Raw genomic sequence first — 27276 nt, forward strand, 5'->3', positions numbered from 1 at the left:
TGAGGAGCCAGGAAAAAGCTAAGTTGTTGTGACTCCACTTTCCACACAGATGGGAAAGGGAGAGGGCCGCAGGGAAGGCATAAGGAGGCATCAATGTGGCTTGGGTGATAAATGTTTGTATGTGGGACAGACCAAGGTAATGGTGGAGCAGGCCGTTTAAAATTTTCCTGTCTTTGTTTCATGATATGGTCAAAGGAATTGACTGATTTTGATGAAAACTATTGTTAGAGTATCATAAACACCAACAGTTGAAGTTGTGATTCTGTCTACTATCTTGAAATAAAGCAACAACCAGTTATGTAATTTTAAGGGACTTAAGTGAAATTTGGTATGACAGAGGTTACAGAGATAGATGTATATAACCCCTTATCAGCAAGAGTGCAGACACAAAGTTTAGAAGATTGGGTTTTTTTTGGTTTTGTTTTGTTTTTAGCTAACAGGAGGGAGTAAAGCATCCTAGAGAGGCAGAAGGAGGGAAGAACAGATTCCCCAAGAATTTTTGAACCTCATGTGGATGAAAGGCGCCCAGGGGTATGTAGGAATAAGCCAGGACCAGAAGGCAGCTAATTGCAAGGGAAGGGTGTGGCTACTCCGAATAGAATGTAATCACGAGCAGATGTAGCCTTGTCTGGCCCTCTGACAGGCTGAAGGAATGTCCTGTTTGTACAGAATTTCCTCCTGCATTGGGACCAGGTGAATTTATCCCCTCTTTACTTCCTCTTCTTTGCATCCCAGCTGCTGGTAAACTGAGCATAACTTACCCTTAAATCTTGGTAATTTGCTAGTTGTACCTTTATAATGGGTTTTGTCTCTAGATCTTAAACAGATAAGGTGATTAAAAAACAATCTCTCCTCTGCCCTCCTCTTTTTTCATCTCCTCATCACCACTTTAATCTGTTCATATGTATCATTTCAGGCAGGTAGGTGGCACAGTGGATAGAGTGCCTGGCGTCAGGAAGACTCATCTTCCTGAGCTCAAATCTGACCTCATACACTTACTAGCTCTATGTGACCTTGGGCAAGTCACAAACCTGTTTGCCTCAGTTTCTTTATCTGTAAAATGAGCTGGAGAAAGAAATAGCAAACTACTCCAGTGTCTTTGCCAGGAAAACCTCAAATAGTATCATGAAGAGTTGGACATGACTGAAAAAAATGACCAATTATTTCAAATATACCATCCTTTACCACTCCACTTCTAAGAAAACAATGAGGTTCAGTGTTTTCCACTTGTGCTGATATTATACAGATCATGAGAAATTTTAAGGAATGACTTGGTTTTCTAAAATGAAAGGTTTTTAGAAATTGTTTAGTATAATGGATAAAGACTCAGTCCCAGCACTAAAAAGACTAGGATTGAAATCCTATCTTTGACACACAGACTGGCTTTGTCATCCTGGGCAAGCCACTTCAATTTTAATTACTTCAAGTAGCTCTTCAAGACTATAAGTTGTAAAAATATCTCATTTACATTAGTTAAAGGGATTTCCCCAAGCCAGTGAAATCACAAGTATGGACAAAAAACTAAATGATTTCCTTGTACCCAAGTATTAATGTGGAAAAAAAAAACTTACCTTGTTACACTTATGTGAATAGTCACATTTTCCATAAGATAGGATATATTGAATTGAAATAGTATCTTGAAAGATATCTGTGCAATAAAAAGACATTTTAGTTCAAACACATGAATGATAAAAGTTGACTTTTGATGACATTATTCACTTACACAAATTAACCCACTCAAACTTAAAAATGGAGGGAAGTTTAAGAATTATCATTTATACTATAAAAGCCGCTATATTTAAAAACAGTTATTGTACAGATTGACAGTAAAAGCACCGTGATACTTTTAGGTATTAGCATATAATAGATGCTGATACTCTGAATGACAATACTCCCTTTGACATTACTTCCCAAGATCATACGTGGTATAGTGAATAGGGAGGAATTAAAATGAAATATCATGTATATATAAATGCACATAAGCTAAAGTGTATAAGTTAAAGAATAAGATGGAGAAGTCTTTTTGTACATTTTTTGGGATGGCTAAAATGGACATTTTTGTCAGTCTGATGACTCCCTTTTCACTTTGCCACATGTGATCTTGGAAAAGGCCTCAGGGTAAGTTCTGGCTTGCAATATTAGTCAGCTAGCTGAAAGCCTGCACCAAAGCTTTGTGGCTTTGCCCATTCCACAGTTCTTTTCTTTGGCCATATGTCTATCAGGCCATTAGTCTACTGTCTATTAAGATTGAACTTTTCATGACAACAGGAATCTGTTTTGACATCTTGTTGTTTTGTTTCAAAAAAACCAAATGTATAGGGAAAGAAGATGTGGAATGGAACCTATAAGGTCCTTTCCCCCCATCCCCACAAATACTTTTTTTTTTTTCAGTTCAAGTAAGGTAACATTTTTTATTAATCATGGATGGCATTTTGATTAGTTAAACATTTCCCTCTTTAACTCTGTAGTCAGCAGATGAACCGACCAAATATTTTGGAATTGAATGCAAGTTTCAATGAAAACACACATGCAAAAATGAAAAAAAAAAGCTATTCGTGATTCTATTTACATTTCATTTTTTACAAGTAATGTATACCAATTATGTTGGAAAGAAAAGACAATTCTCTTTTATGTAAAAGATATATTCCCTGTTTTTCTTTTGAATGTGAATAATCTCCAGAAACAGAAAAAAGACCACCTCCTTCCATCTGGATCTCAATTTTATCTCTAGAGCCAAAGTTCCAGGCAAACCCATTTGTTTCTTTCCATGGTCTAGGCCAATAGGTTTCATTTGAGGCTCTCTTTTTTTATAGCCAATGATTGCCAATGGCACCCCATTTAATCTGATAACTTTATACCGTATTAATCTTCAACTGAATGTTCACTTGAAAGAACCTGCTTTGGGGTCTTAGTGACTAATTTTTTTTTCTTTTCTTTCTTTCTTTCTTTTTTTTAGTGAGGCAATTGAGGTTAAGTAACTTGCCCAGGGTCACACAGCTAGTAAGTGTTAAGTGTCTGAGGCCGGATTTGAACTCAGGTCCTCCTGAATCCAGGGCTGGTGCTCTATCCACTGCACCACCCAGCTACCCCTTGGTGACTAATTTTTGAGATAAAATATTTAAGGTTTCAAGTTGTCTAAGTTAACTTGCCTGTGAATTTCTTTTCCTTCCTCCTACCATTACATTTAGACTGTCAGACACACTCACACAAATGACACAGAACATACCACCTTTCACATACAAATTTTTAGATGTTGCTTCCATATTCTGCTCACCTCTTCTCCTCTTTTCAGGAAAGGATAGCCAACTTTACATGTGATATTCTGATTGAATTCACAGCTGTCTTTTTGAATACCCTAGAAAGAAAGCACATGTTACAAAAAATAAACCAGGTGACCTGTGGCCATTGTTAGACTCAATCATTGCTCTTAGCTGGTCAGGTCACAGCTATCTCTTTGGTCAGTGTTATCCATTAACACATAAAAATCAGGTTCAATGTGAAGGGCTATATGGGGTATAAAACACATCTCTCTTTCCTATCTACTGTTTTAGTTTAAGACAACAATAACAAACTAAGGTTTTAACTAAATTCATACTTTTGCCTCAATCAAGAATGCATTAAAGGAGAACATAAAGAATGATTTTATAAATGTTTACATTTCCAAAGGAAATCAGAATAAAATGTATGTATAATACACACGTGTTACATATATATATATATATATATATATGTGTGTGTGTGTGTGCATATTCATTTTATCCCTTGAAATGAGAAAAACAGTGTTTTGGTTTTTTTACTCCTCAATATATGTCCATGTCCATTTAGAATTCAAATTCTTAACTGAATCCAAAATAAATAACGATGTGTAACATTCCCCCTAACACTGCTATATTCTATAGTAAATTGAGAATAGTGTCACTGAAAATTAGGATTAGCTGATGAAAATAGATTTCTTTTCTAAAAATAAGTTTTTATGAGTCTTTTTCTATATTACCATAATTTCACTTTGATCCCTCTTTTTCTGAGACAGAATGAGTGGTCTCCTAAGCAACAAATCCCTGCAGTTTATTCCTATTTTAAGGTTCTTATGTCCCTTTAGAGAACATCTCTCTTCCCCAAGGGGGAGCATTGATTAGAGGCACCCCTGAAACTAGATTGCCCCTTTTCTTACTCCCATTTCATTCTTTCCCCATGCCTCCCTATCTGTTATCCTGTAGACTCTTTTTTTTTTCCTCTGAGAGACTACAGGAATTATTTTCCCTTTATTGTTAACCTTTAAGTTAATTTTAGGGTATATCACACTTTCCACTCTGTTTTTTCTCACCTCCTTTCTTTTATGTGTCCTTCCATTCTATAATTTACTTCCACAAAAACACTGAATTATTCACCTGAAGATGGGGTGTGAAGTTTAGTCTGTGATCTTTCAGAACTGTTTCTCCACTATCACTTCTATTTCCTTTCTTTCACCCTAATTTCTTCGTGTACATTTAGAAAGAAATCTCTTAATATTCTATTGCTATTTTGTTTTTGCTGTCCTTGGTTGGTGTATTTCCTTACCTTTTTTGTATTTCTGTTGTTTGAGGTGTTTGAAAAGCAAATGATTTGTTCAGATAAGGTTTTCTTTCAAGGAAGCCTTTGAATGCCTCTCTTTTAATGAATGTTCATCTTTTTTTCATTAATGATTAGGCTCAGATTTGCAGGGTATGCCATTTTGGATTGCATCTTGATCTCATTTGGTTTTAGGAACATATTCCATCATCTCCTGTGGTTTTTTGTAGGTACAGAATACTTTTATGTTGTTAGAATTTCTTTTCCTTTATATTTGAAACTCTATCTCCTGGTGACTTGTAGCATTTGTTTCTTGTCATTGGAATTGTTAAATTTAACCACTTGTTTTGTCTTGGAGTTTGCAGCAGTTTTCTGGAGGTATTCAGTGTATTCTTTTAATTGGCACTTTGTTTTCTGTGTTTGAAAGTTCTGGGTAGTTTTCTTGGATTACTACTTGCACTATGGTGTTTAAGTTTCTTTTGACTTGTGATCTGGGAGATGCAAAATCCTGAAATTGTCTCTTTGCATATATTTTGCTTGCATGAAGATCATGCTTTCTTTTAACATTTTTCTGCTCTTCTTCCAGATAATTGTTTATTTCTGTGTATCTGCATTCCTAATCAATTATTCTCTCTTTTGTTTCTTTGGTGACTTGCCACCATACATTCAAGTTTTCCCATTCTGCTAATGATTTCTGCTATGCAGGCCATGATTTTTACATTCAAAATTCTCATTTCTCTTTTAAATCATTCAGGAACATCCTGCTGTGTTTTTATACTCTCTTGGGAATCCACAAGGTCCCCTCTTCCATCTCCTGTTGATTCATTTTCCTTTTTCTTGAAACAATTATTCATAGATGTCTGGACTTATTTAGTTAATTCTCTTCTGTAATTGCTGTCTTCCCTGCTGGTTTATCAACTTAGGCTCAAAGTCTTTTAGGGTTTTTTCCCCTCCCCAAATCTTTGCTAATTTCAATCTTTTCCCATTATATTTCTCTATTGCTCACTTTCTGACTCATTCTCCTTTGAATGCAGTTTCCCTGGGGGTGCTGGACCTCAAAGCCATCTCAGCTTCCTCCCACACTGGGCAATTCCCATTTCACCAGCCACAGTCTCTGCCTCAAGTGATTTCTAGGGGGAGAGATCTGCCTTTTGGTTTTCTGAGGCATAGGGAGAGGGAGTGGTAAAGTTGTGGGTCAGCTTACTCAGTCTTGTCTGAGTTTGCCACGTGGTGCAGGACAAGGTGTTGAATAAGTGTGTTAGGGGTTGGGGATGAGCCTTCTCTTATCTCTTTTGGTTCTTCTCCTGTCTGATAGTTGTTCTTCAATCTCTCTTGTAGAATTATTATCCACATCTAGTACCTTTACTGTGAATATCCCTGAAGCTTCCGCTTAGATTATCCAATCTAGATCCTGGTTGCTATTATCTACTCCTAGAACATTTCCCCTTCTTCCTCAATGAGTTCGGTATCTGGAATAGTCTCTTTTTCTACCCTAACTCCTGCTTTCTACGGGATGCTTATATTTCCTCAGTTACTTTAATTTCTCAGTTCTTCAATCTACTTATGCCCCATGATATACTACTCTATTTCATCTCAGATACACATGGTCAAGAGATGTTCAAGGATGTTCCACTTGTATAATCAAGAACTCTGAAATTCCATTATCTGATTACAATCTCTTATTACTCCTATACCTTCCTTCTCCTAAACAAGTCTTTGCCTTTACTACTACAAAAATCTTTCTACCTTTCGGTATTTTGGCTACTCTCTCCTCCCTTCTAAATCTTGACCCCTTAGTGAGTCAGTACAATTGTATATACTATTCTCTATGCTCAAATCCCTTCCCTCTGTCTTATTACCAGTCAACCCTGGATTACTTCTCCCATCTACCTCCTCCATTTGTACTCATATGTTGCTGAGGAAGTCAACCAATCATGTTGACAGGGTACCCTATGCAATCTCTGTTCCCTGGTATGGAATGCTTTCTTTATTGGTAGACATGAGTGTCCTGTCCTGTGTGAGGGACAGGGCAGAGTTGTCAAGAGTGGGAGAGACTTTTTCTCTCTTCAGTCATCTTTGAGTCACTTTGGAAGCCTTTAATTTTCAGCTTCAAGAGGCAAGATAGAGGAGGCCAGCCCCACTTCAAGTTGCTGAAGGAAAAGGTTCTGGGAAGGCATGAGCAGAACTGACAGTCTTCATCATGTCCCTATTTCTAGCTTGCTATTCTGAAGACTTTGGGGGGACTTCCCCTTGGATGAGATCTCTCTTGGTTGAGTTGAGTTATCTCACTCCCTATGGGAGAGTTCTTTCACTCTGTATTTTCTGGGATACTTCTATGTATGCCTTCTCAGACTTCTCTATTGCTATGATTTGGATAAATGGGTTTCTTTGCTATTCATTATATGTGTTCATTGTGGAACTGGTATGTGGTGGGAAAGGGGTCAAGGTTTAGATATAGAGCTTGGGGTCCTCTTTCCCTTCAATAAAGACACAGTGATTCAAAATTAAATTGAACCTGATCATATCCTCTGGACTAATAATATTTAGGGGAGTAGACATATAATTTTAGCCCAGTATCCCCTCTCTCTGAGAGCAAAGTGGCCTCTGGCCCTGACTTCCTGCTTCCCCTCTAGACAGGAATAAAAGTCTCCTTTGGAGAAGAGTATGGGGAGAAGAGGCTAGAGATGACTGTTTTGCCTCCCTTTAAGCACCACAACATGTGGGCCTGGCTACAGGTGAGGCTCTCTATAGCAACAAAGCTGTTATCTAATCTCCACTGGACTCTCATTGAATCACAACAGATATTCCAAACTTCCTCTTTTCTTCTTAGGAATCCCACAACACCTCCTCACCCCACAGTTTCAGCTGGGGTCTTTGCCTCATTTTAATGAACTCCCTCCTCTTTTCCTGGCCTCTTGACATTATCCTCTACTATTTCCTTCTTTACACATTACTTTTTTAAATTTAATTTTAATTTTTTTAAATTTGTGGAATAAAAATTTCCATAATATAGTAAAATAAAAAAGATGATTGCACATGAAACTGCCAATATATTATGTACAATTTACTATTCCTTTTAAATACATAATAGTTGTATAAATTTCTTATTTTTCTTCCTTCCTTCCCCCCCCATCCTAGAGATGATTACCATTTTTGAGATTGTGTTTTATACTTAGTTTCTAAAACAAGGAGAATATTTGTAAAAGCTTTTTATAGTCATGTGATCAAGTTTATATTTTATAATACACTTATTGATATTAAGTTCATATTCATTTAGATTTCCCTAGTTTGAATTTCATTGTCGTTTATTGTTCCACGTGTATTTTCTTCTATTCATTCATCTATCTAATTTTGAAACATGGTTTTGATTTCATAATACAATGTTAATTCTAGGAGTATTGTGCTCCCATATTCTGAGTTGTTTGTTTTTGTTATTTTTTCTCAACTGATTATTTGATCAAACTCTTTAAAGCATTTCCCTGGCAAATTGGTTGCCATGGCAAGTGTAAATTGATTCTAGAAGTATTATTTTTGATAAGCATATTCCAAAAAAAAAAAAAGAGGGGAACATTTGTAAAAGTTTTCTTTTTTCAAAAAAAAAGTTTTAATTGAGATTGTGTTGTGCTTTAACTTGTATTTAAATATGTTCTGATTTTTCACAAAAGTAATTGTATACTAAGTAAAAAAAGGGGTATTATTTGAAATTGTTGCATAATTATATATTGTGTTATGAGTCAAGATGTATTCGCATTTTTTGCAATCATTTATTATCCTCAATTTTTAAATCCATATGAGACTTGGATTATGGGAACTTATCATTTAAGACATTAATTGCCTTTATTCTGAGTTATCAGATGCCAGTTGGCCAAGATGCCATCCAATCACAAGAGGAATACATGCAAGAGCAGACACTGAACTGTCACATGAGGGGAGACATGCATGAATTCAAGGTATGGCCGAGGGAACGGCTTTTGACAAATTTTGAGGTTGGATTCTCTTGGTTTAATATTTTATTTTATTTTTCCCCACAATATTGTACGGATGGCTGGAAGTATTGATCCCACCCATCTCACTTCTACACCTGGCTTCTATGCTCCCTCCTATATGCCTGATGCCATGGACATCTCAATCCCATGCATCTGATTAAGTCTGACTCGGTTTCCTCCAATATGTTTGGTGGCATGGACATATATTCCATCCACCTATTTTGAGCCTGGCATACTGCATGGGCAGTACATATTGCTCAAGTGTGGGAATGCTCATATCCCATCATTTCTCTGTTCTTTTATGGTAACCCCCATAATTATCTCAGGTGTCATGATAAATAACAGTGTTGAATTTGGCCTTGACATCTGTTACCAATTATATTAGATTTTTAAATTTCTCATAATGGCATGAGGATAATTAGGCAGATGATGCAAAAAGTGATGAAACAAAGATAAAAATTATTTTAAAAAATTAATATCACAGCAATTGTCTCCTCAATTACCCTCCATAAAGGGGGACTGTAATAATATTATAATTTTAAAGAATGGTTCAATTTTTGTTTTATTATATGTTTCATGTGTAACAACTAAGATTCTGAATTCCCTTAGACATGTTTTTGAGAACTTTCATTGTTTGATTTGATTATTGACAAAGCTATTTTAAAGTTGTGTTAAGCTCAATTTTGTAGGAAATTTTCCTGGCTGATTACATCCACACATCAACCCCTGAAAAGACTTCCATTCCACGACTACACCTAGAGGACATTTGAGAAAAGACTTTCAATGAACAGTTTTGTTTTGTTGTTTTTTTTTTCTCTTCTCTTTTTCTGTTATAATATACACCATCTGTAACATGTACTCTCTGCAGAGGCCCTCCCTTTGCAAGACTAATGTCAAAGCGTCGGTTCATGAGGACAAAAAAATTGCCCCTCTGGACAAAAATTTCCTCTCTTCCTTTTCTATATTGTTATTAACATATTGTTAGTTAGCATAGGTTATTATATTCTGTTATTTTTGACTGTTTCATCAAGGAAACATACCGTTTCTTGAGGAAACAAAGCGGGGAACTGTAACGATTGGAATGACTCCACCTGCTGGAGACTTACTGTAGAAGAGTTCTGCCCATGAAGCGAAGGTCTTTGAGGGCAAGACCAGGAGTCTTTTCTTTGGCGTCAGGAAGTGACGCTGGCTAGTGGGAGGAGGAAGGAAGAGACTGGCGCTTGGTCTCAGGCTCTTTCCTTTGGACTCTGGTGGAGAGCGGAGCTAGAAATGTGCTCTCGCTTTAATAGATAGGAATCTAGGCCTTTTTCTCTCTCTTAACCAAATTCTTATTCTCCTTAATAAATGCTTAAAAGTCTAACTCTTGCTAAAGCTTATAATGTATTGGCGACCACTCATTAGATATTTTAGACAGTTTAGCTAGAATTTTAGCCCTAAACAGACACAAATATATACATATATGTAAAATTATTCTATACATATTTCTATTTATCAAGACTTCCTCTGGATGCAGATAGTGTCTTTCTTCATATGTCTGTTACTGTTAATTTGGGTACTTATAATAGTTAGAATGACTTATTTGCTCAAAGTCATTCTTAAAACAATATTGCTGTTACTGTACACAATGTTCTCTTAGTTCTGCTCTTTTCACTCTTCATTATTTCATGCAAGTCTATCCATGTTTTTCTAAGATCATTGAGCTCATCATTTCTTATAGAACAGTAGTATTCCATCATAATCATATGCTATAACTTGTTCAACCATTCCTCAATTGATGGGCATCCCTGAAATTTTGAGTTCTTCACCACCACAAAGAGAGATGCTATAAACATTTTAGAACATACAGGTTCTTTAAATCATTTTTGGAATTAGACCTAGTGGTGGTATTACTGGGTCAAAGGGTATAGGCAATTTAATAACACTTTGAGCATGATTCGAGATTGCTCTTATAAATAGTTGGATCAGTTCACAATTCCACTAACAATGAATTAGTGTCCCAATTTTTCACATCCCCTCCAATATTTGTTGCTTTCTCCTTCAATTACTTTAGCCAATCTGATATGTATAAACTGATATCTCAAGGTTGTTTTCATTTGCATTTCTCTAATCAATACTTAGAGAATTTTTTTTCACTTGACTATAAATTGTTTTGATTTCATCATTGAACATTTCTCTTTGACAATTTATCAATTAGGGAATGACTCAAATTCTTATAGTTTTGACAAAGTTCTTTATATAGTTGAGCTCTGAGACCTTTATCTGAGAAACTGTCTATACATTTCCCCCCCACTTTTCTGCTTTCCTTCTGATCTTGGGTACATTTGTTTTATATGTACAAAACCTTTTTAATGTAATCAAAATTATCCATCTTACCCATAACTTTGCTTTCCATCTCATGTTTATTCATAAATTGTTTGCCTATCCAAAAGTCTGATAAGTAATATGTTCCATGTCCTTCTAATTTTCTTGTAATATCTCTTTTTATACCTAAGTCATATATCAGTTTTAACCTTTTCTTAGTAAATGTAAGATATTCATCTATGCCCAGTTTCTGCCATACTGCTTTCTAGTTTTCCCTACAATTTTTTTTGTTACCAAATAATGAATTCTTATCCTCAAAATCTTAAATCTTTACACTTGTCAAATGCAGAGTTATTATATTTATTTGCTTTTAAAATTTGTTTGTCTACTTTGTTGCATTGATGTGTCTTTTTATTTCTTAGCCAGTACCAGATAGTTTTGATAGTACCAGATAATTACTGCCTTATGATGTTGCTTAAGATTTGGTAGTCCTGAACCTCCTTTACATTTTTTCATTATTTCCTTTGATATTCTTGACTTTTTGTTATTCCAAGTGAATTTTGTTATTATTTTTCTAATTTAGTAAAATATTTTTGGTAATTTAATTGGGATGACATTGAATATATAAATTAGTTTTGGTAAAATTGTCATTTTTATCATATCGGTCCTACCTGCCCAAGAATAATTACTATTCCTCTATTTAAATCTGATTTTATTTGTATAAAAAATTTTTTATAGTATTATTCATATGGTTCCTTGGTTTGTTTTGGCAGGTATACACCCAGGTGTTTTATGCTGTGTAGAGTTATTTTAAATGGGGTACCTCTGACTATCTCTTCTTTCAGGATTTTGTTGCTGATATATAGTAATGGTGATGATTTATATGGATTTACTTTATAATACTGCTAGTTTGCTAAAATTATTGTTTGAATTATCTTTTTAGTTGTCTTTAAGATTTTCCAAATATATCATCATATCATTTGCAAAAAGAGATAGTTTTATTACCTCATTTCCTGTTCTGATTCCTTCTATTTCTTTTCCTTTTTCTTACTGCTATTGCTAGGATTTCCAATACACTATTTTGTTGTTGGTTTTTTTTTTTTTTAGTGAGGCAATTGGGGTTAAGTGACTTGTCCAGGGTCACATAACTAGTAAGTGTTAAGTGTCTGAGGTCACATTTGAACTCAGGTACTCCTGACTCCAGAGCCAGTGCTCTATTCACTGCGCCACCTAGTTGCCCCTCCAATATACTATTAAATAATATTGATGATAGTGGGCAACATTGTTTCATGCCTGATCTTCCTAGCTTAGAAGGCTTCTAGCTTACCCCATTACAAATAATACTTGACTCATTATCTGGAAAAGTCATTTAATCTATTTCTTTCATTGCAGCCCAGAAAATTTAAGTAGTTTGCCCAAAGACATAAAATTAGTAAAGGGCAGAACTAGGATTTAAAGCCAGGTTTTTTGACTTTCAAAGGCATTCTTTTCTATAGTCTTCATACCACACTTGTTTTTTCACATCTTATTTATAATACATTGTATCAGTCAAGGGAACTCTCTGCTCAAGAAACTCCCTCCACCTGTGCAGATCAGCTACTCGTCTGTACATTACAATTCTGGAGATTTGTTTGAGGTGCTGAGAATATGGGTGAATCTCATGATTGTAGTTTGTATGTATCATCAAAAACAGGGTGTGAAAACAAATCGCCCTCCATCCCCTTTTATGTGGCTATTTCTAACCTAATCAACAGCATGGGTTAATCGGGTAGGTAACTCACTTTTCTCTTTAAAACCACATCCAGGCTGGTGTAGTGAGTGCAATAGAGTTCAGTAAGGGTTGTTTGAATGAATAAATGAACAGTTACCTCAATTCCTGAAAAAATGACATTTGGAGAGGCCTGAACAATGGCCCTGGTGTTGTAGGCACTGTCCTTTTTATTCCTGATGGTCAGGCTCATGTTGAATTTGTCACTGTGGGACTTAACAATGAGTAAGTCTTTTCCTGTGGTTGATGCAGTGAGAGCCAAATCTGAGATGCATTTTTCTTTGTTTCCACAATCTTTTGCAAAGGGAATCTGTAGAATTCAGACCAAAATATTTTCAATTAATTGTCTATTATTCAACATGATCAATCCATTCACATAACAACTCACATATTGCCAGCTTGAACTAATGTGAGTTCTTCTTGTGCTGTTATTAAGTTACTGATGGAAATTGTTATTTTGAAGCCAGGTTAATTAAGGGATAACTGGACTATCTTGCTCAGGATAAGTTGTTTCAATTATGGATGCCTGCTATTCTCTCTTCCTCCTCTCCCTTTCCCCCTTCATCTCTTTATTTTAAGTCCACTATCTGCTTTCATACCTAGTGACTGTCAGACTGACCCCTTACATTCATCCAGAATACCACTCATAAATAAGAGCTCGAGAGGGAACACAAGCAGATGTTGACTTGTGTACATAAGTAAAACTATAATTACTTATAGCTTGAGTCCTTTTAGATTGTTCTAAATGAGTTGCTTAAATAAATTCCTATAATTGTACTTGGTTAATCTATTTCAAATTTTTGCTTATTTTTATTTTAATTTATGTATATAAAACAAGCATTTCTATAACATAGTATAATAAAAAGATGATTGCACATGAAACAGAAAATCTATTATGTACAACTTGTTATTCCTTTTAAATATATAAAAAGTTATCATGTGAATTTCTTTTTTTTTCTCCTCCCATGGCTACTATTAGTCACACTTAAAATTATTTTAAAATATTTAGATATCTTTTTTTCATAGCATCATGTTCATTTCAGACTATATCTCCTCTCCCTACCCTCTCCAGCAAGCTATCCCTTGTAACAAAGGAAAAGAAAAGGTTTTTTAAAAGTAGTTTAGCAAAAACATTGGTTTATTCTTTATTATTCCAAGCTATGGCATAGCGGATAGAGAGGTGGACTTGGAACTGGGAGATTCAGCTTCAAGTGCTGCCTCAGATACCTGCTGGCTGTGTGACGTTGGACAAGTCAATTAACATCTCAGTGCTCTAGGAAACTCTCTAAGACTTTAAGTTGCAGAAAAGGTGCTGACCTACACTAGTAGAGTCAGTTTCTTCATCTAGGATTTCCCTATAGCACTGAAATCACAGATTCATCACTAATTCATACATGTAACAATCATTTATCAGACACTTATTGGATACAGAAACAGTATTTTTATGCCAAAGGTCAAGAGCAGAAAAAAATGGAGAATAAAAATGTTTGGTTTATTTTGTGATATCAAGAGGACCATGGAATGTGAGGGCTGGAAAGAATCTGAAACATCACCTAATCCAGCCCCCTCATTTTATAGATGAGGAAACTGCGGTAGCAAGTAGCAGACCTGGGATAAGAATGCAAATGCACTATTCTTTCCACTCTGTTACTATACTTCCTAGCAATGATCAGAAGAAAAAGTCCAAGTAATTAACTAATAAGCTTCATTCTTCCATTTGTTCTCCAGGAGGCAAGGTGTCTACTTGAATTGCATAAAGAAAAAATAACTTTCTTCTCTTTCACCCACAGAATTGTTTGATTGCTACTATAGTTTTGTTCTGAGCTTTTATTGCCATGTCTCATTGTATGAAAAGTTCTGTGTCTGTGAAGGCTATCAGGCTTATTGAACGCTCCTGTTTTTTTTCTTGACAAGGATTCCACATACTCAGCCACTCTAGTCCCAGAGATAGAGCCTGGTACACCCTTGGTGCTCTCTAGAATAGTATGGTGTAGAGAACCAACATTGGTAGAGGGAGTATCCTCATCCAGGATTTCCCTTTACCAATTATATCACAGATTCCTGTTTTATTTCTAAAAAATCTTTGAATATTTGCAAAATTGTTTTTGCTACTTCAAAGGATAGACTCTACCATATAGGCAGCATTTATCATAACATGTGAGCTATTGATTTCCATTCATTTTGTTTTGGGAAGTAGAGTCCAGTTTCTGATTGCTTATCAAGAATTAACATCTCTGAATTCCTTGGAATTGGTACAGACTCTTCACAAAATTTCCAAGTAATTTGTATTATTAATGATATTCAAGTAATTCCCATATCTTTTCTCTGGATTTTTGTAAAGCTGTTTCTTCTTGCTTTCCTTCCTACATATCTGATTACTTTTTTTGTATTTTCTTAATGTACTGTTTAGAATCTTTCTTACTGTATTGGATCTCCATTTATATCATGCCACTTAATGGTAGGTGTCCTCCAGAACTCTGTTATTGGTCCACTTGTCTTTTCTTTCTGCATTATCTCACATGGTAACCTCAACATCTTCCATGGGTTCAGTTATTATCTCTAAATGTAGGTTACTTCTAGAAGTACGTATCTAGCCCTAGTCTCTTTATTGAGTTTCAGTACCACATTGCCAACTGCCTATTAGAACATTTCCAAAAGAATATTCATTTTTTCTTCCAAATCCATTCTTAATATCCCTGTTATTGTGAAGATTATTGCTAACTTTCCAGACACCTAAGTCCTCAATTTTGTTGTCATCCTCAACCTGTAACTCTTTTTCACTCCATATATCTAATCAGTCCCCAATCCTGTTGTGTCTATCTTCATAATATTTCTTATCTAAGTTCCCTTTTTTTCACTCACATAATTACCATCCTAGTTCTGGACCTCATCACCAGTGGCCTAGGTTACCGAAAAGGTCCCCTATTTGATTTCCCCATTTCAAATCTCTTTGCACTCTATTCCATCTTCTATTCAGCAACCAAAGTGATATTCCTAACGTATAGGTTTGTTACTCCCTCCCCTCTTCCTTACTACTCTCAGCACTCAAAAAACTCCAGTGCAGGAATTCTTAATGTCTATGTGAGTGTGTGTGTGTGTGTGTGTGTGTGTGTGTGTGTGTTTTGGACCTCTTTGATAGTCTGGTGAATCCTATGGACCCATGCTCAGGATAATTAAAAAAAAATCATAATGGGAGGAAATGCTAAATTTCAGTTAGAGTTTAGTGAAAAAAAATTGTAATTTTTCACATACAAGTTCATGTACCTGCTGAAATCTCTTGGACCACAGGTTAATAAACTTTTGCTTCAATGGTTCTCTGTTACCTCTAGGTTCAAATGTAAACTCCTCTGTTAGTCATCTAAAGGTCTTTACAACCTGGCCCCACCATACCATTGGTTATGTTTGTTTTCTGTAATCTACACAATCAATTACTTTATTTGTTTTTTTTTAAAAAGGCAAGAAGATTCTAGATTTACTGGTCCTGTGAATCATTCCTCCAGAGGGTGTTACTTTGCCTGTGGAAGACAACTGAAAAATTTAGGAATATAAAGCAGTTAGAAAGAAGGCTAAGAAAATGGAGTTAGAAGTGGGAAAAGCATAGAAGAGCAAATTCTTGTTATTAGGATATTCAGAATGTCTTTTTTCTTCAGCAACCCATTTATATACATACATACATACATACATACATACATACATACATATATACATGTTAGCTCCTAAGATCTTATTAATAACTAGATGATCTGAGTTGTTTAAAAAAATGACTTACATATTCATGTACTGAGTTAGGCAGATCACCATCAAGCACAGGCCCATTTTCTGGATCTGAAAGATTAAAATCCAAAGATACCTTCACCGAATCCCGAAAGTCATGCTTGTCCTAGAAGAGAAAGTAAGAAATATATTATTTCTATTTTTTCTATTTTATATCTTATACATTTTGGATTTGATCTTTCTGCATGTGCCTCAATAGATGTTTACTTGATTTTCCCAAGGCATCTAGATGCCTTAACATTTGCCCTTTCTTCTTGTCTTATGCCTTTGGAAGACATCAGGGGAGAGGGGAGGGGGTAAATAGAGGGGAAGAAAGGGGGCATGAAAGGGACAGAAGATCAATTGCACTCAGGGGATAATTTGATGACTCTATCAGAGCTAGATTCATCTCAGGCCATTCTCAGCTAACCCAGTTTGTGGTGCTAGGCATAATGTAACAACATAAAAACCAAAGCAAGAAGAATAGAGATATTTTTACCTTAAAATTTCATTAAACTAAAAATATAGGAATAATAATGTTAGGAAATCTTTTCAATTTCAATTTCAGACAAGTAGATTTTTTAAAGTTTAGGCTGAATTGACCATTCATTAATATAATATCATTCCTAAGGGTACAAGGAAGGACTGAGTGTGCAGTGAGAGGTTAACTTCTAGTGCATGATGAAAATGATAATTGCAGTCTAAAAAGAATTTTCTAATTTTTTAAAAAAGTTAGATGATAAGATTATAGATTTAAAGCTGGGAAAGACTTGAGAGGTCAACTAGCCCATCTTCTCCTTTTGTAGATGAAGAAACTAAAACCCAGAGAGGTTAAATAACTTTTTCTGGGTCACTCAGTTCCCATTCTTTAAACACAGCAAAGACACTGAATTTATGGATAAGGCCAAACCTTGCTGCTCAAAGCAGACAGAAGCTCCATAGATTTAAAGCTGGAAGGGACTTGGGAGGACTTCAAGTCCAAACCCTTAATTTTACAGATGAGAAATCAGAGGCCCAGAAAGCAAGTCCCTTGATTCAACCAAGGTGACACAGTCAGTACGTGAGAGAGATGGGAGCTGGGGTCCAGGTCCTCTGACTCCAAAGCCTCTGAATTGTATGCTGTAGCACACTGCCTCTCCTCTGAGTTAAATTCTGCCTCTCAAGTTTTAAATTCTGCAAAACTAAAGAGGGGGACAGTCTCTAGTTTTACTCCCCATCCCTAAACCCTGCCTCAAATAGAATGATCTTAGCAGTGGTACAGTGGAAAGAGCTCTGGCTTTGAAGTCTAAAGTTCAGAATTCAGATCTTGCCTCCTACACTTACTGTGCAGCCTTGGACAAGTCCATTTAGCTCTGTTTGCTCAATGACAAAATGCAGATATTTGCATCATAGGGAGTGTTGAAAGAAAAACACTTAGAAAGCCTTAACACACTAGAAATGGGAGTTATTAACAGAGTATTGACAGAGTAATATTATTTTTATATATGAGTAAAACTGATATTGGGGCAGTTAGGTAACAGATAGAGCCCTGGGCTTGAGATCACAAAGACTCATCTTCATGAGTTCAAATCTGGCCTCAGACACTTAGTAAATGTATGACCCTTGACAAGTCACTATTTGCCTCAGTTTCCTCATCTGTAAACTCTGGGTTGAAAAAGTAGCAGCATGTATTCCCTGTGTGGAGCAGCAAGTTGGCACACTAGATAAAGCACTGGGTCTGGAGTTGGTAAGACCTGAGTTCAAATTAGACCTCAGACTCTTACTAGCTGTATGGCTCTGGGCAAGTCACTTAATCCTGTTTGTCTCATTTCCTCACCTGTAAAATGAGCTAGTGAAGGAAATGACAAATTACTCCAGTATCTTTGCCAAGAAAATCCTAAATAGGGTCACAGAGAATAAGGCATGACTAAAAAAAAAGACTGAAAGACTGAAAAACTGACATTAAAGGCATAGGGAAAGAATAATTGAATTGCACCCCTAGTGCTTCCCTACCATATGATCTTGACCAAGGCAGCATGGAACTTCCCTGAACCTCAGTTTCCTTATCTGTAAAATGGTGGTGATTGGTGGGGGGAGGGCAAGGAGGATTAGATAGCATTTAAAATCTCTTCTAGTCCCAGATCTATGAGCTTTTTCTATGAAGAGTAAAATATATTTCTTATATATCTATAGATATATATTAGTAACTGTAGTAATTTAGTGGTCTTATCAAGAACTATAAATTTCAAAAAGTAAAATATGAATACATCAGAAACCTTTAAAAACAGAGAAAAATTAGTTTGTTGCAGCAAATATCAAATATCTGTATCTTAATTCTGTACTTCTACAGTAATTGTATGATTGTTTTTAGTCTTTTTCAGTTTTAGAAATGATCTTAAGGAAATCATTTTGTGGTATAGTATATGCACCAATTTAAGAAAAGAAGAATTTGGCAATAACAAATCAGCCTAATCCCTCAGTGTAACCCCCAAATATCGATTTACAAATGGGTCATGAGACTTTTTTATGTAGCATTGTCACATTGAAAGGGTAATAAAATGGTTAGGAAATAGAATGGAAAAGTCCAACATCTTTCAAATTGGTTATAACTGCCACCCCAAGGGGGAAAATAATTTGCTTATGCTACTGGAGAAGTGAAATAAAACACTATAAACTTCAGTTTTATTTTCAATTTTTTGAAACTGGTGATCAAGGTATTATAACTTTCATAGTTTCAGTTTATGTATAGAGAAACACTAAATATAATATATATATCTTATAGTTATAGATTATAGACTTGGAAGAAAATTCAAGAAACCATCTGAGGTAATCCTCTTCCTTAAGGTATATAGTGTATTTTCATTTCTGTTTGAAAAAAGGAGAGGAAGGAAGAAAAGAAAACAAACGATTTATTTAGCACCTTCTGTGGGACAGACACTGTGCTGGGAGGTAGTGACAATTACCCTAAAGTTCAGGAATGTGACCCCAACTGTTTCAAATATCCCCACTCCCTAAAAGGTATAATTTCCCAGTTTCAGGTGTCCCCCATCTACCTTCTATAAAAGCATTATCCTTCTTCTGGCTCCAAGAGGTTGAAGTCTTAAACGCTTCCTCCCAGACACATCCCCTTGTGCCAAATAAAAAACTTTACTTTATCTCTGATTGGAAAGTATGCAGGTTTAATTCTTTTTTTTTTTTTTTTTTTTTTTTTTTAGTGAGGCAATTGGGGTTAAGTGACTTGCCCAGGGTCACACAGCTAGTAAGTGTTAAGTGTCTGAGGCTGGATTTGAACTCAGGTACTCCTGAATCCAGGGCCAGTGCTCTATCCACTGTGCCACCTAGCTGCCCCAGGTTTAATTCTTTAACTGAGGATATCCAAGAACCAGCCTACCCATGACATTATCATCCACATTTTACTGTTGAGGATACTGAAGCAAACAGAATTAAAATTACTCAAAGGGTCCAAGTGACTTTGCCAAGTTAACTCTGCCAATGAGTGACAGATGGAAGACTAGAATTAAGATCTCCCAAATTTTTATGCATCACTCTTTCCATAATGGTTCACTATAATAGGTAGATACCTAATAAACTTTAACAAATGCATCTGATAGGGAAAGGGCTACACTTGCTAGGATACCTGAGCCTGATGTATAAGCATTTATTGAAGGCCAGAAAGAAGACTATTTTTCATGTGCCTCTTCATGCCATAGCTGTTGCTTGGGAGGGAAAAAAAAATAGAAGACTTCTGAAAAGAGGAAGAGATATCTGGGAGAGCTATGAAAGTATCTAATTCAAGAATTCAGGAATATGCTTGAGGCTCCCTAGAACAAAGAGAGGAGACTTCCTGGTTGTGGAGAGATGCTGAAACTGGCTGAGATCTGTATTTTCAACTTCTTGCTCTGCCTGCAGAGATTTTGCCTATCAGAATCATGAGCTCTTGGAGGGCTTTGTGAGACAATTTTCTGTGGGTGGGAAAGAGGGAAGAGAATGAGACTATTTTGTCTAGGAATGTGGGTGATGACTGCTGTCTATTGCTTTATCATTTTGCTTCAATACTATTCCTAGCATGGGTCTGCTTGAATGCTGAGCCATTAAATACCTAGATTTATATTAACCTCAGAAGTTCTGAGTCATCTGGGTGAGAGCAAAACAAAACAAAAACTGAAGGCAGACAAGGCCCGGAAGAAGCTCCTGGCTGACCAGGCTGAAGCTCGCCGGTCCAAGACTAAGGAAGCACGAAAGCGTCGGGAAGAGCGTCTACAGGCTAAGAAGGAGGAGATCATCAAGACTTTGTCTAAGGAGGAGGAGACCAAGAAATGATTCTCCCCTATCTCCTCTGTACATAGTACCCTTCTATTTGGCTCATAAAATAAAACTTGACAGACTGTCAAACAAACAAAAAAAAAAAAACAAAAAAAAACAAAATAAAACAAAACAAAACAAAAACCCAACCAAAACAATAACAACAACAAAACACCAGATAGGTTAAGGAAAAGTCCCAATATATGAACCTGGACCTAAGTGAATCCAGAATTATTTTGAAAATGAGGCTATGGGGGCAACCAGGTGGCGCAGTGGATAGAGCACTGGCCCTGGATTCAGGAGTACCTGAGTTCAAATCCAGCCTCAGGCACTTAACACTTACTAGCTGTGTGACCCTGGGCAAGTCACTTAACCCCAATTGCCTCACTAAAAAAAAAATGAGGCTATGGTGATATACATAATAATACAGATAACATTTGATAATGAAAGAACCTTCCCCCTTTATTTCCTGACAAAGGAAAGGAGGACTGAAAAAGTCTGTTTTAATTAAGCTTTATAATAAGACAGCTATAATATATGATTTACTTGCCAACATGTAGAAGTAATGCTTAATACATTCTGATCCACGGACTGTGATGTTTCTTTGAATTTTTCTTTCTTGTGTTCCAGAGAAGAAACTTCGTGATATCTGTCTTACTGAGTCTAGTGTAACTCGGTACTGCAGATCTATTAAAAAATAAATTCAAATTTTTATCCATAGTTATTTTCATGGCCTAGTATATAATTGAGGATTACAATGAGACACACATTCATTATTCAAATAATCAGAGAGTTTCATTGACTGGTACTCCCAGAAATGTATGGACTCGAGAAAACTGATGTTCATAAGGATGACCTGAAACATGTTAAGGTCCTGGTCTGTCTTTTTTTCTACAAAATATGTTTCATTGATGTTTTTTGCTTGTACATCACAGCCATTTCTGGATATGTTGTTCTTCCCTTCCCTGACCCCTACTGGAATGTAATCTTTCCTTGTAACAAAGAAAAACAGTTTAAAAAAAATCAATTCTGATGATGTATGCAACATCATGTTCCTGTCCTTGGTCACCTGTCTTGCTGCTAAGAAGAGTGAGGCACATTTTACTCTCTGTTTTCTGGGACCAAGACTAGTTATCACAGTTAATCAAAGCTGAATGAACTTGTAAATGATCAAAGGAAGATTAAGTTATAGAGCGAATGGTTTTAACATTGTGTATTTTATTGAATCCAAATCCTTAAGCCTTGTATGGTACATGCATGGTAATGTTCTATTAAATAAATAAATAGAGACTGACATTCTCAGTTCATTTCCAGGCCACATCAGATTGCAGAGTTTATTGACTATAATCTTTTCCATTGTAATAAACTAAAAATATTAGGCCATTGCTTGGCATATGGGTCTACATATAATCAATCCTACAAACATCTAATAAGTACCTGTTATATGCAAACCTTTGCACCAAGTGTGGGGACACAAAACAGCCAGGAATGCACATTGGTATTAAGGCTTTAGCTGGGTTATAAAAAGGCCTTTTTTGGTTGTACTCATCATCAACAAACATTTATGAAGCCTCGATTACACTGTCAAGCTAAAGTATTGCCAAGCTCATTAAAATGCAAATATGTATATGAGCATAGGGAACATAGAATAATCTATTCTATCTAATTAAATTAAATTGTTTATCAATTAATTAGAATTAAATTACCTTAAAAAGTGATTGAAAGTTTATTTAAAGTAATTAAAATACATTTATATGCTATATAATTTATGCTATTTCTTCTTTGCACATTTATTTGGTAAAGCTATAGATTCTATGAGCCATAAATAACAATAATGATGATGATAACTAACATTTATATGGTGCTTACTCTGTGCTGGACAGTGTGCTCAATCGTCTGATTCTCACAATGACCCTGGAAGGTGGGTGCTAATATTATCCCTGTTTTACAGATAAAGAAATTGAGGCAAAAAGGGGCCGTGTCTTTCCCAAGGGTCACATAGCTAGTAACTATCTCTCTGCTTCATCTTCTACCCCTGATACTCTCTCATAACAACAACGACAAAAAGTTAAATAAAAACAGTTGACTTTGTAGAACATTTGAAAAGCATATCCAAGCATATATATTGGAGACTTCAATTCTTCACAAGATCTGGGATTTTTATCTTTGTGGATACACCCTCCACAAATGTAAATCTCAACCGCTTAATGAGTTGCTGTGACTCCTCCAAAAAATTAATCACCTGGCAGCCAACCCTCAGGTAATGAGCTTCTCCAAATTTAGCTAGCCAATATATGGCTTTGGTGGGTAGACATAAAATACTCTTTGAGGCCAGCAGTCAAAACCTTTCCATCTCAATAGGACCTGCTAGAGTTAGTGTTCCATTGGCATAACCCTTATGAGCTCAGAGTTATCTCTACATGACAATGAAACATCAGGGAAGGATGTTACTGGGGTTATATTATAAAAACACAGAAAAGGAAATTTTAAGACATTGAATGCTATTCTTTTAATTTATATATATATATGTATATATATATGTATATATATGTATATATATATGTATATATATATGTATGTATGGGGGGGTAGGGCTGGGCAATGGGGGTTAAGTGATTTGCCCAGGGTCATACAGCTAGTAAGTGTCAAGTGTCTCAGGTTGGATTTGAACTCAGGTCCTCCTGAATCTAGGGCCAGTGCTTTATTCACTGTGCCACCTAGCTGCCCCTCTTTTAGCTTATGTTTTACTTAAAGAAAGCATTGCCCTTCTGCCTCCTCTTTCCTGAGTGACTAAACTCCAATATATAGGTAGCATATATCTCTATGATGCTTTAAAGGTAGTATTAAAAAGTATCAGAGAAAATACACAGTATATATGAAAAAAAGGTACTTATCCAATGTTCCCTATGCTGGACTACTCACTCCAGTGGAAATGTTTGATTAGAGGAGTGTTGGGAGAAGTGAAATAGAACATCCTTTTGTTTTGCCCCTTTGTTGGAAAGTTAGGAGTAAAAAAAAAATCCCTTTGCTGTGTAAACCCACAAAGAACTGAATTCACTTATACTCAACATCTCTCTATGCTCGTCTTCTCAGGCCTCCCACTTGTGACAGCAGAATTGTCCTTGTAAATGGAGGGTCCAGAGAACCATGTGTCCTGAACCTCAACTTTAAAATTTTATAAATGTTTATTAAATGCTGTTTGAAGGGACAAGATATTAATGGAGCTAACTATAAAACATGGTATTTTAAAATAAGGGCATTAAATGTATGTTTAACAAAGTACTGTGTGTGTGAAGAGCTATTGCTAAGTAAGAGAAGCAGATGATGCTTCATGGACAAAGCCAATTTGGGGCAGCTACATGGCACACTGGGTAGTATATTGGATCTGGAGTCAGGAAGACCTGGGTTCAAATCCAGATTTAGATACTAACTACTTATGTGACCCTGAGCTGATCCCTTAACTGCTATCTGTCTCAGTTTCCTCAATTTCCTACATCCCAGGATTGTTGCGGGGATCAAATAAGATAAAAATTGTAAAGATCCTAAATTAGCACTGTGCTTAGCATATAGTAGGTGCTATATAAATGTTACTTATTATTATTAATCTGGAGGAGATAATGCTTTAGTTAAATATTAAAAGATGTATAGAAATTCATCAGGTAAAAGGATTGAGGAACATTTCATGTATAAAGAATTGTGTAAGCAAAGACATGCAGAAAGTAAGATAAAGAAAAGTTTGGAGGACAGAGAATAATCTAGTTTGTCTGCAGCCTTCCTGTTCATTCATTTCAGTTGTGTCAGATTCTTTGTGACCTCATTTGGAGTTTTCTTGGCAAAGATACTGGAGCAGTTTGCCATTTACTTCTCCAGCTCATTTTACAGATGAGGAAACTGAGGCAAACAGGATTAAGTCGGTTCACATAGCTATTAAGTGTATGAGGAGCGCAGTGGATAGAGCTCTGACCCTGAAGTTGGGAGGACCTGAGTTCAAACCTTGCCTCAGACATTTACCAGATGTATAACTCTCAACAAATTACTTGACCCCAATTACCTTAAACATCCAAGGCCATCTCCAGTTATCCTGATGTATATCTTGACCTAGATGCCCTGGAGGAGAGAGTGAGGTTGATGACCTTGCATCAGGCCCTCCCTCAGTTAAATCCAATTCAGCGTAAGTCATGACACCACCCAGATGTCATGGTCCTCTTCGAGAATGAAAGACAAACAAGTGTCTGAGGTCACATTTAAACTTAGATCTTCCTGATTCTCCTATGCCACCTAGCTGTCATGGCCCAGAGCATTAGAATGCATAATAATAACCGACAAGAGTTAGCAAAACACTTTACTTGAATCGTTTTATTTGAGCTTCATCGTAACCTTGTGAGGTAAGTACAGTTATTATTCCCATTTTACAGAAAAGGAGACTGAGGTGCAAAAAGGTTATGATTCTTCCATGAGTCACATAGCTTACAAGTAAGAAGAAAGATTCAAACCCAGCCCTTCAAGGCTCTGGTTCAAGCACTCCAGACACTGTATCACATTGTATCCATATGCATAGTGGTGGAGTACTATGAGATAAGACTGAAAAGGTAGTACCAGGTTGAAGAGGGCCTCGAAAATCAGACAAAGGAGTCTGAACTTTACTTAGGGTCATAGGGAAGGACTGAAGATTTCTGAATGGAGTTATCATGCATATGTTACCACTACATCTATATTTGATGCCAATTATTTTCTGGTCCCTTGTCCACTGTCTATGAGGCAAATAGACTTTAAAAGATTCTGCCCACTTCTCTTTGGCTCCCTCATGACACAAACAGATTCTTCTAGTAAAACCTCTGTCCCATAGGTGGGCCCCATACCAGAGGCAGGTAGTGGAAGACAAAAGAACAAAGTCAAAGAGTTATAACCTAAATGTCCTTAGAAGAGAAAACTTACCAGCTTCATAAACTGTATCTTCCTTTGACTTTAGCTTGACATTAAAACACATTGTAGCATTTATGCATACTGTTTCCTTTCCTTCCATCTTACAGTTTTTCTTTTGAATGTTCACTTTATTGGGTGCAAAAGTCATGGTAACTTTAACTTCAGCTACATCTCGAGACCTATAAGCACAAAAACCAACAGACCTTTGATTTCAACAAAATGGAATTCAATTCAACAAGTGTTTGCTGTGGGTTCAGCATTGTGCTAGGTTCTGACTAAGAAACAAAATTTAGAGATGGCTTGGTTTCAGCATTTATGTGGCTTGGGGGGGAATACCACACACACACACAATTATCATACAAAATAAGTGCATTAAAAGAAGTGCAAAATGCTATGTGAGGTCCAGGGTGAGAAAGCTCACTACAGAGCTAAAGGATTAAGCTTCTGGAGTAGGCGGCATCTGACTTGGGTCTTAAAGGATGAAGAGAATTCAAAAAGTAGGAAATTGAGAGACATCATGGTACAGTTGGGAGAGTTGGATTTGGAGTGACAGGACCCAAGTTCCAGTCCTTGCTTTGCTATTGGTTATCTGTGAGATTAGAGGTGGGTCATTAAATCTCCTCAGGTCCCTAGTTTCCTCATCTGCAGGGGGCTGTACTAGATGACTTCTGAGGTTTTTTTCTGACTCTAAATATATGGAATGTAATTCTAGGGGTCATGGTAAGCATTCTAGGTATAAAGAATAGCGTGAGCAGAATAAAGGAGATGGTTAAATATAAGGTATGCACTGTAACTTTGTCCAACTAAAGCAGAAAATATATAGAAATAAATATTATGAAATGGGACTGGAAAGATAAGGTCATGACTGAGTGTGGAGTTTTGGGGGCTACAATGGAAAGGATTCTGGATTTGGAGGGGGGAGATATTGGCTCAAATCCTAGCTCTGCACCTTACTATATGTCTGACTTCGGACAAGTTGTTTAACCTCTATGGGCCACATTTTCTTCATCTGTAAAATAACATGGGGGTGTGGTGAGAATAGATGACTTCTAAGGTCTCTTACAGATCTAAATCAATGGTTACTTGAAGATTTTAAGTAAAGTGATATGACCAGATCTAAAGATAATCAATATAACTATGTATCAATATAATATAGCTATATGAAGGATGATTTGAATGAAGAAGAAAATAGAGGAAGAAGTCTTGTTACTAGGCTATTGAATAGTCCATGTATATAGAGCCTCCACAGTGAAGGCCTATACCAGGGGGTGACTGTGGGAACAGAAAGCAGGAAATGGATGAGAGATATTATAGAGGAAAAATCAACAGGGCTTAGGAATTGGTTATACATGATGGCTATGGAGAATGAAGAATCAAATATATAATACCATGGTTTTTGGAGGATTAAGTGAGTTGGTGGCACCACTGATAGTGCTTATAAAGTAGAAGAACTCTTGTAAAAAAAAAAAAGATAAACTCAGTTTGGAGGGATGTTAAGTTTGAGGTACTAATGTAACATTCCGATGGACATGGCCTGCAGGTGGGTAGAAAGGTAATAGCTCTATGAGTCAACAATCATTAATCAAGCACTTACTGTGTGCTATGTATTAGGCTCAAAGAATACAGAGACAAAAGGAAATTCTGAACTCAGGAAGCATATATTCTAGAACAGGGAATAGCACAGACATGTATGGGTTTGTGCATGTATACACACAC

General features: G+C 36.2%; 1 protein-coding gene across 1 annotated transcript in view; it reads right to left on the reverse strand.

Moving 5' to 3' along the window:
- ITGA1 (integrin subunit alpha 1) overlaps positions 1–27276 on the reverse strand; it is a 209162-nt gene that overhangs the window by 33600 nt on the left and 148286 nt on the right. Inside the window, exons 16-21 of the mRNA XM_043977095.1 lie at positions 25573–25739; positions 21188–21324; positions 16373–16483; positions 12704–12913; positions 3275–3355; positions 1572–1648 (exon numbers count right to left, since the gene is read on the reverse strand). Of these exons, the coding sequence (XP_043833030.1) occupies positions 1572–1648; positions 3275–3355; positions 12704–12913; positions 16373–16483; positions 21188–21324; positions 25573–25739 (783 nt within the window). The remainder of the gene's footprint in view (positions 1–1571; positions 1649–3274; positions 3356–12703; positions 12914–16372; positions 16484–21187; positions 21325–25572; positions 25740–27276) is intronic.

Source organism: Dromiciops gliroides, chromosome 1, assembly GCF_019393635.1.
Source record: "Dromiciops gliroides isolate mDroGli1 chromosome 1, mDroGli1.pri, whole genome shotgun sequence".
Lineage (NCBI taxonomy): Eukaryota > Metazoa > Chordata > Mammalia > Microbiotheria > Microbiotheriidae > Dromiciops > Dromiciops gliroides.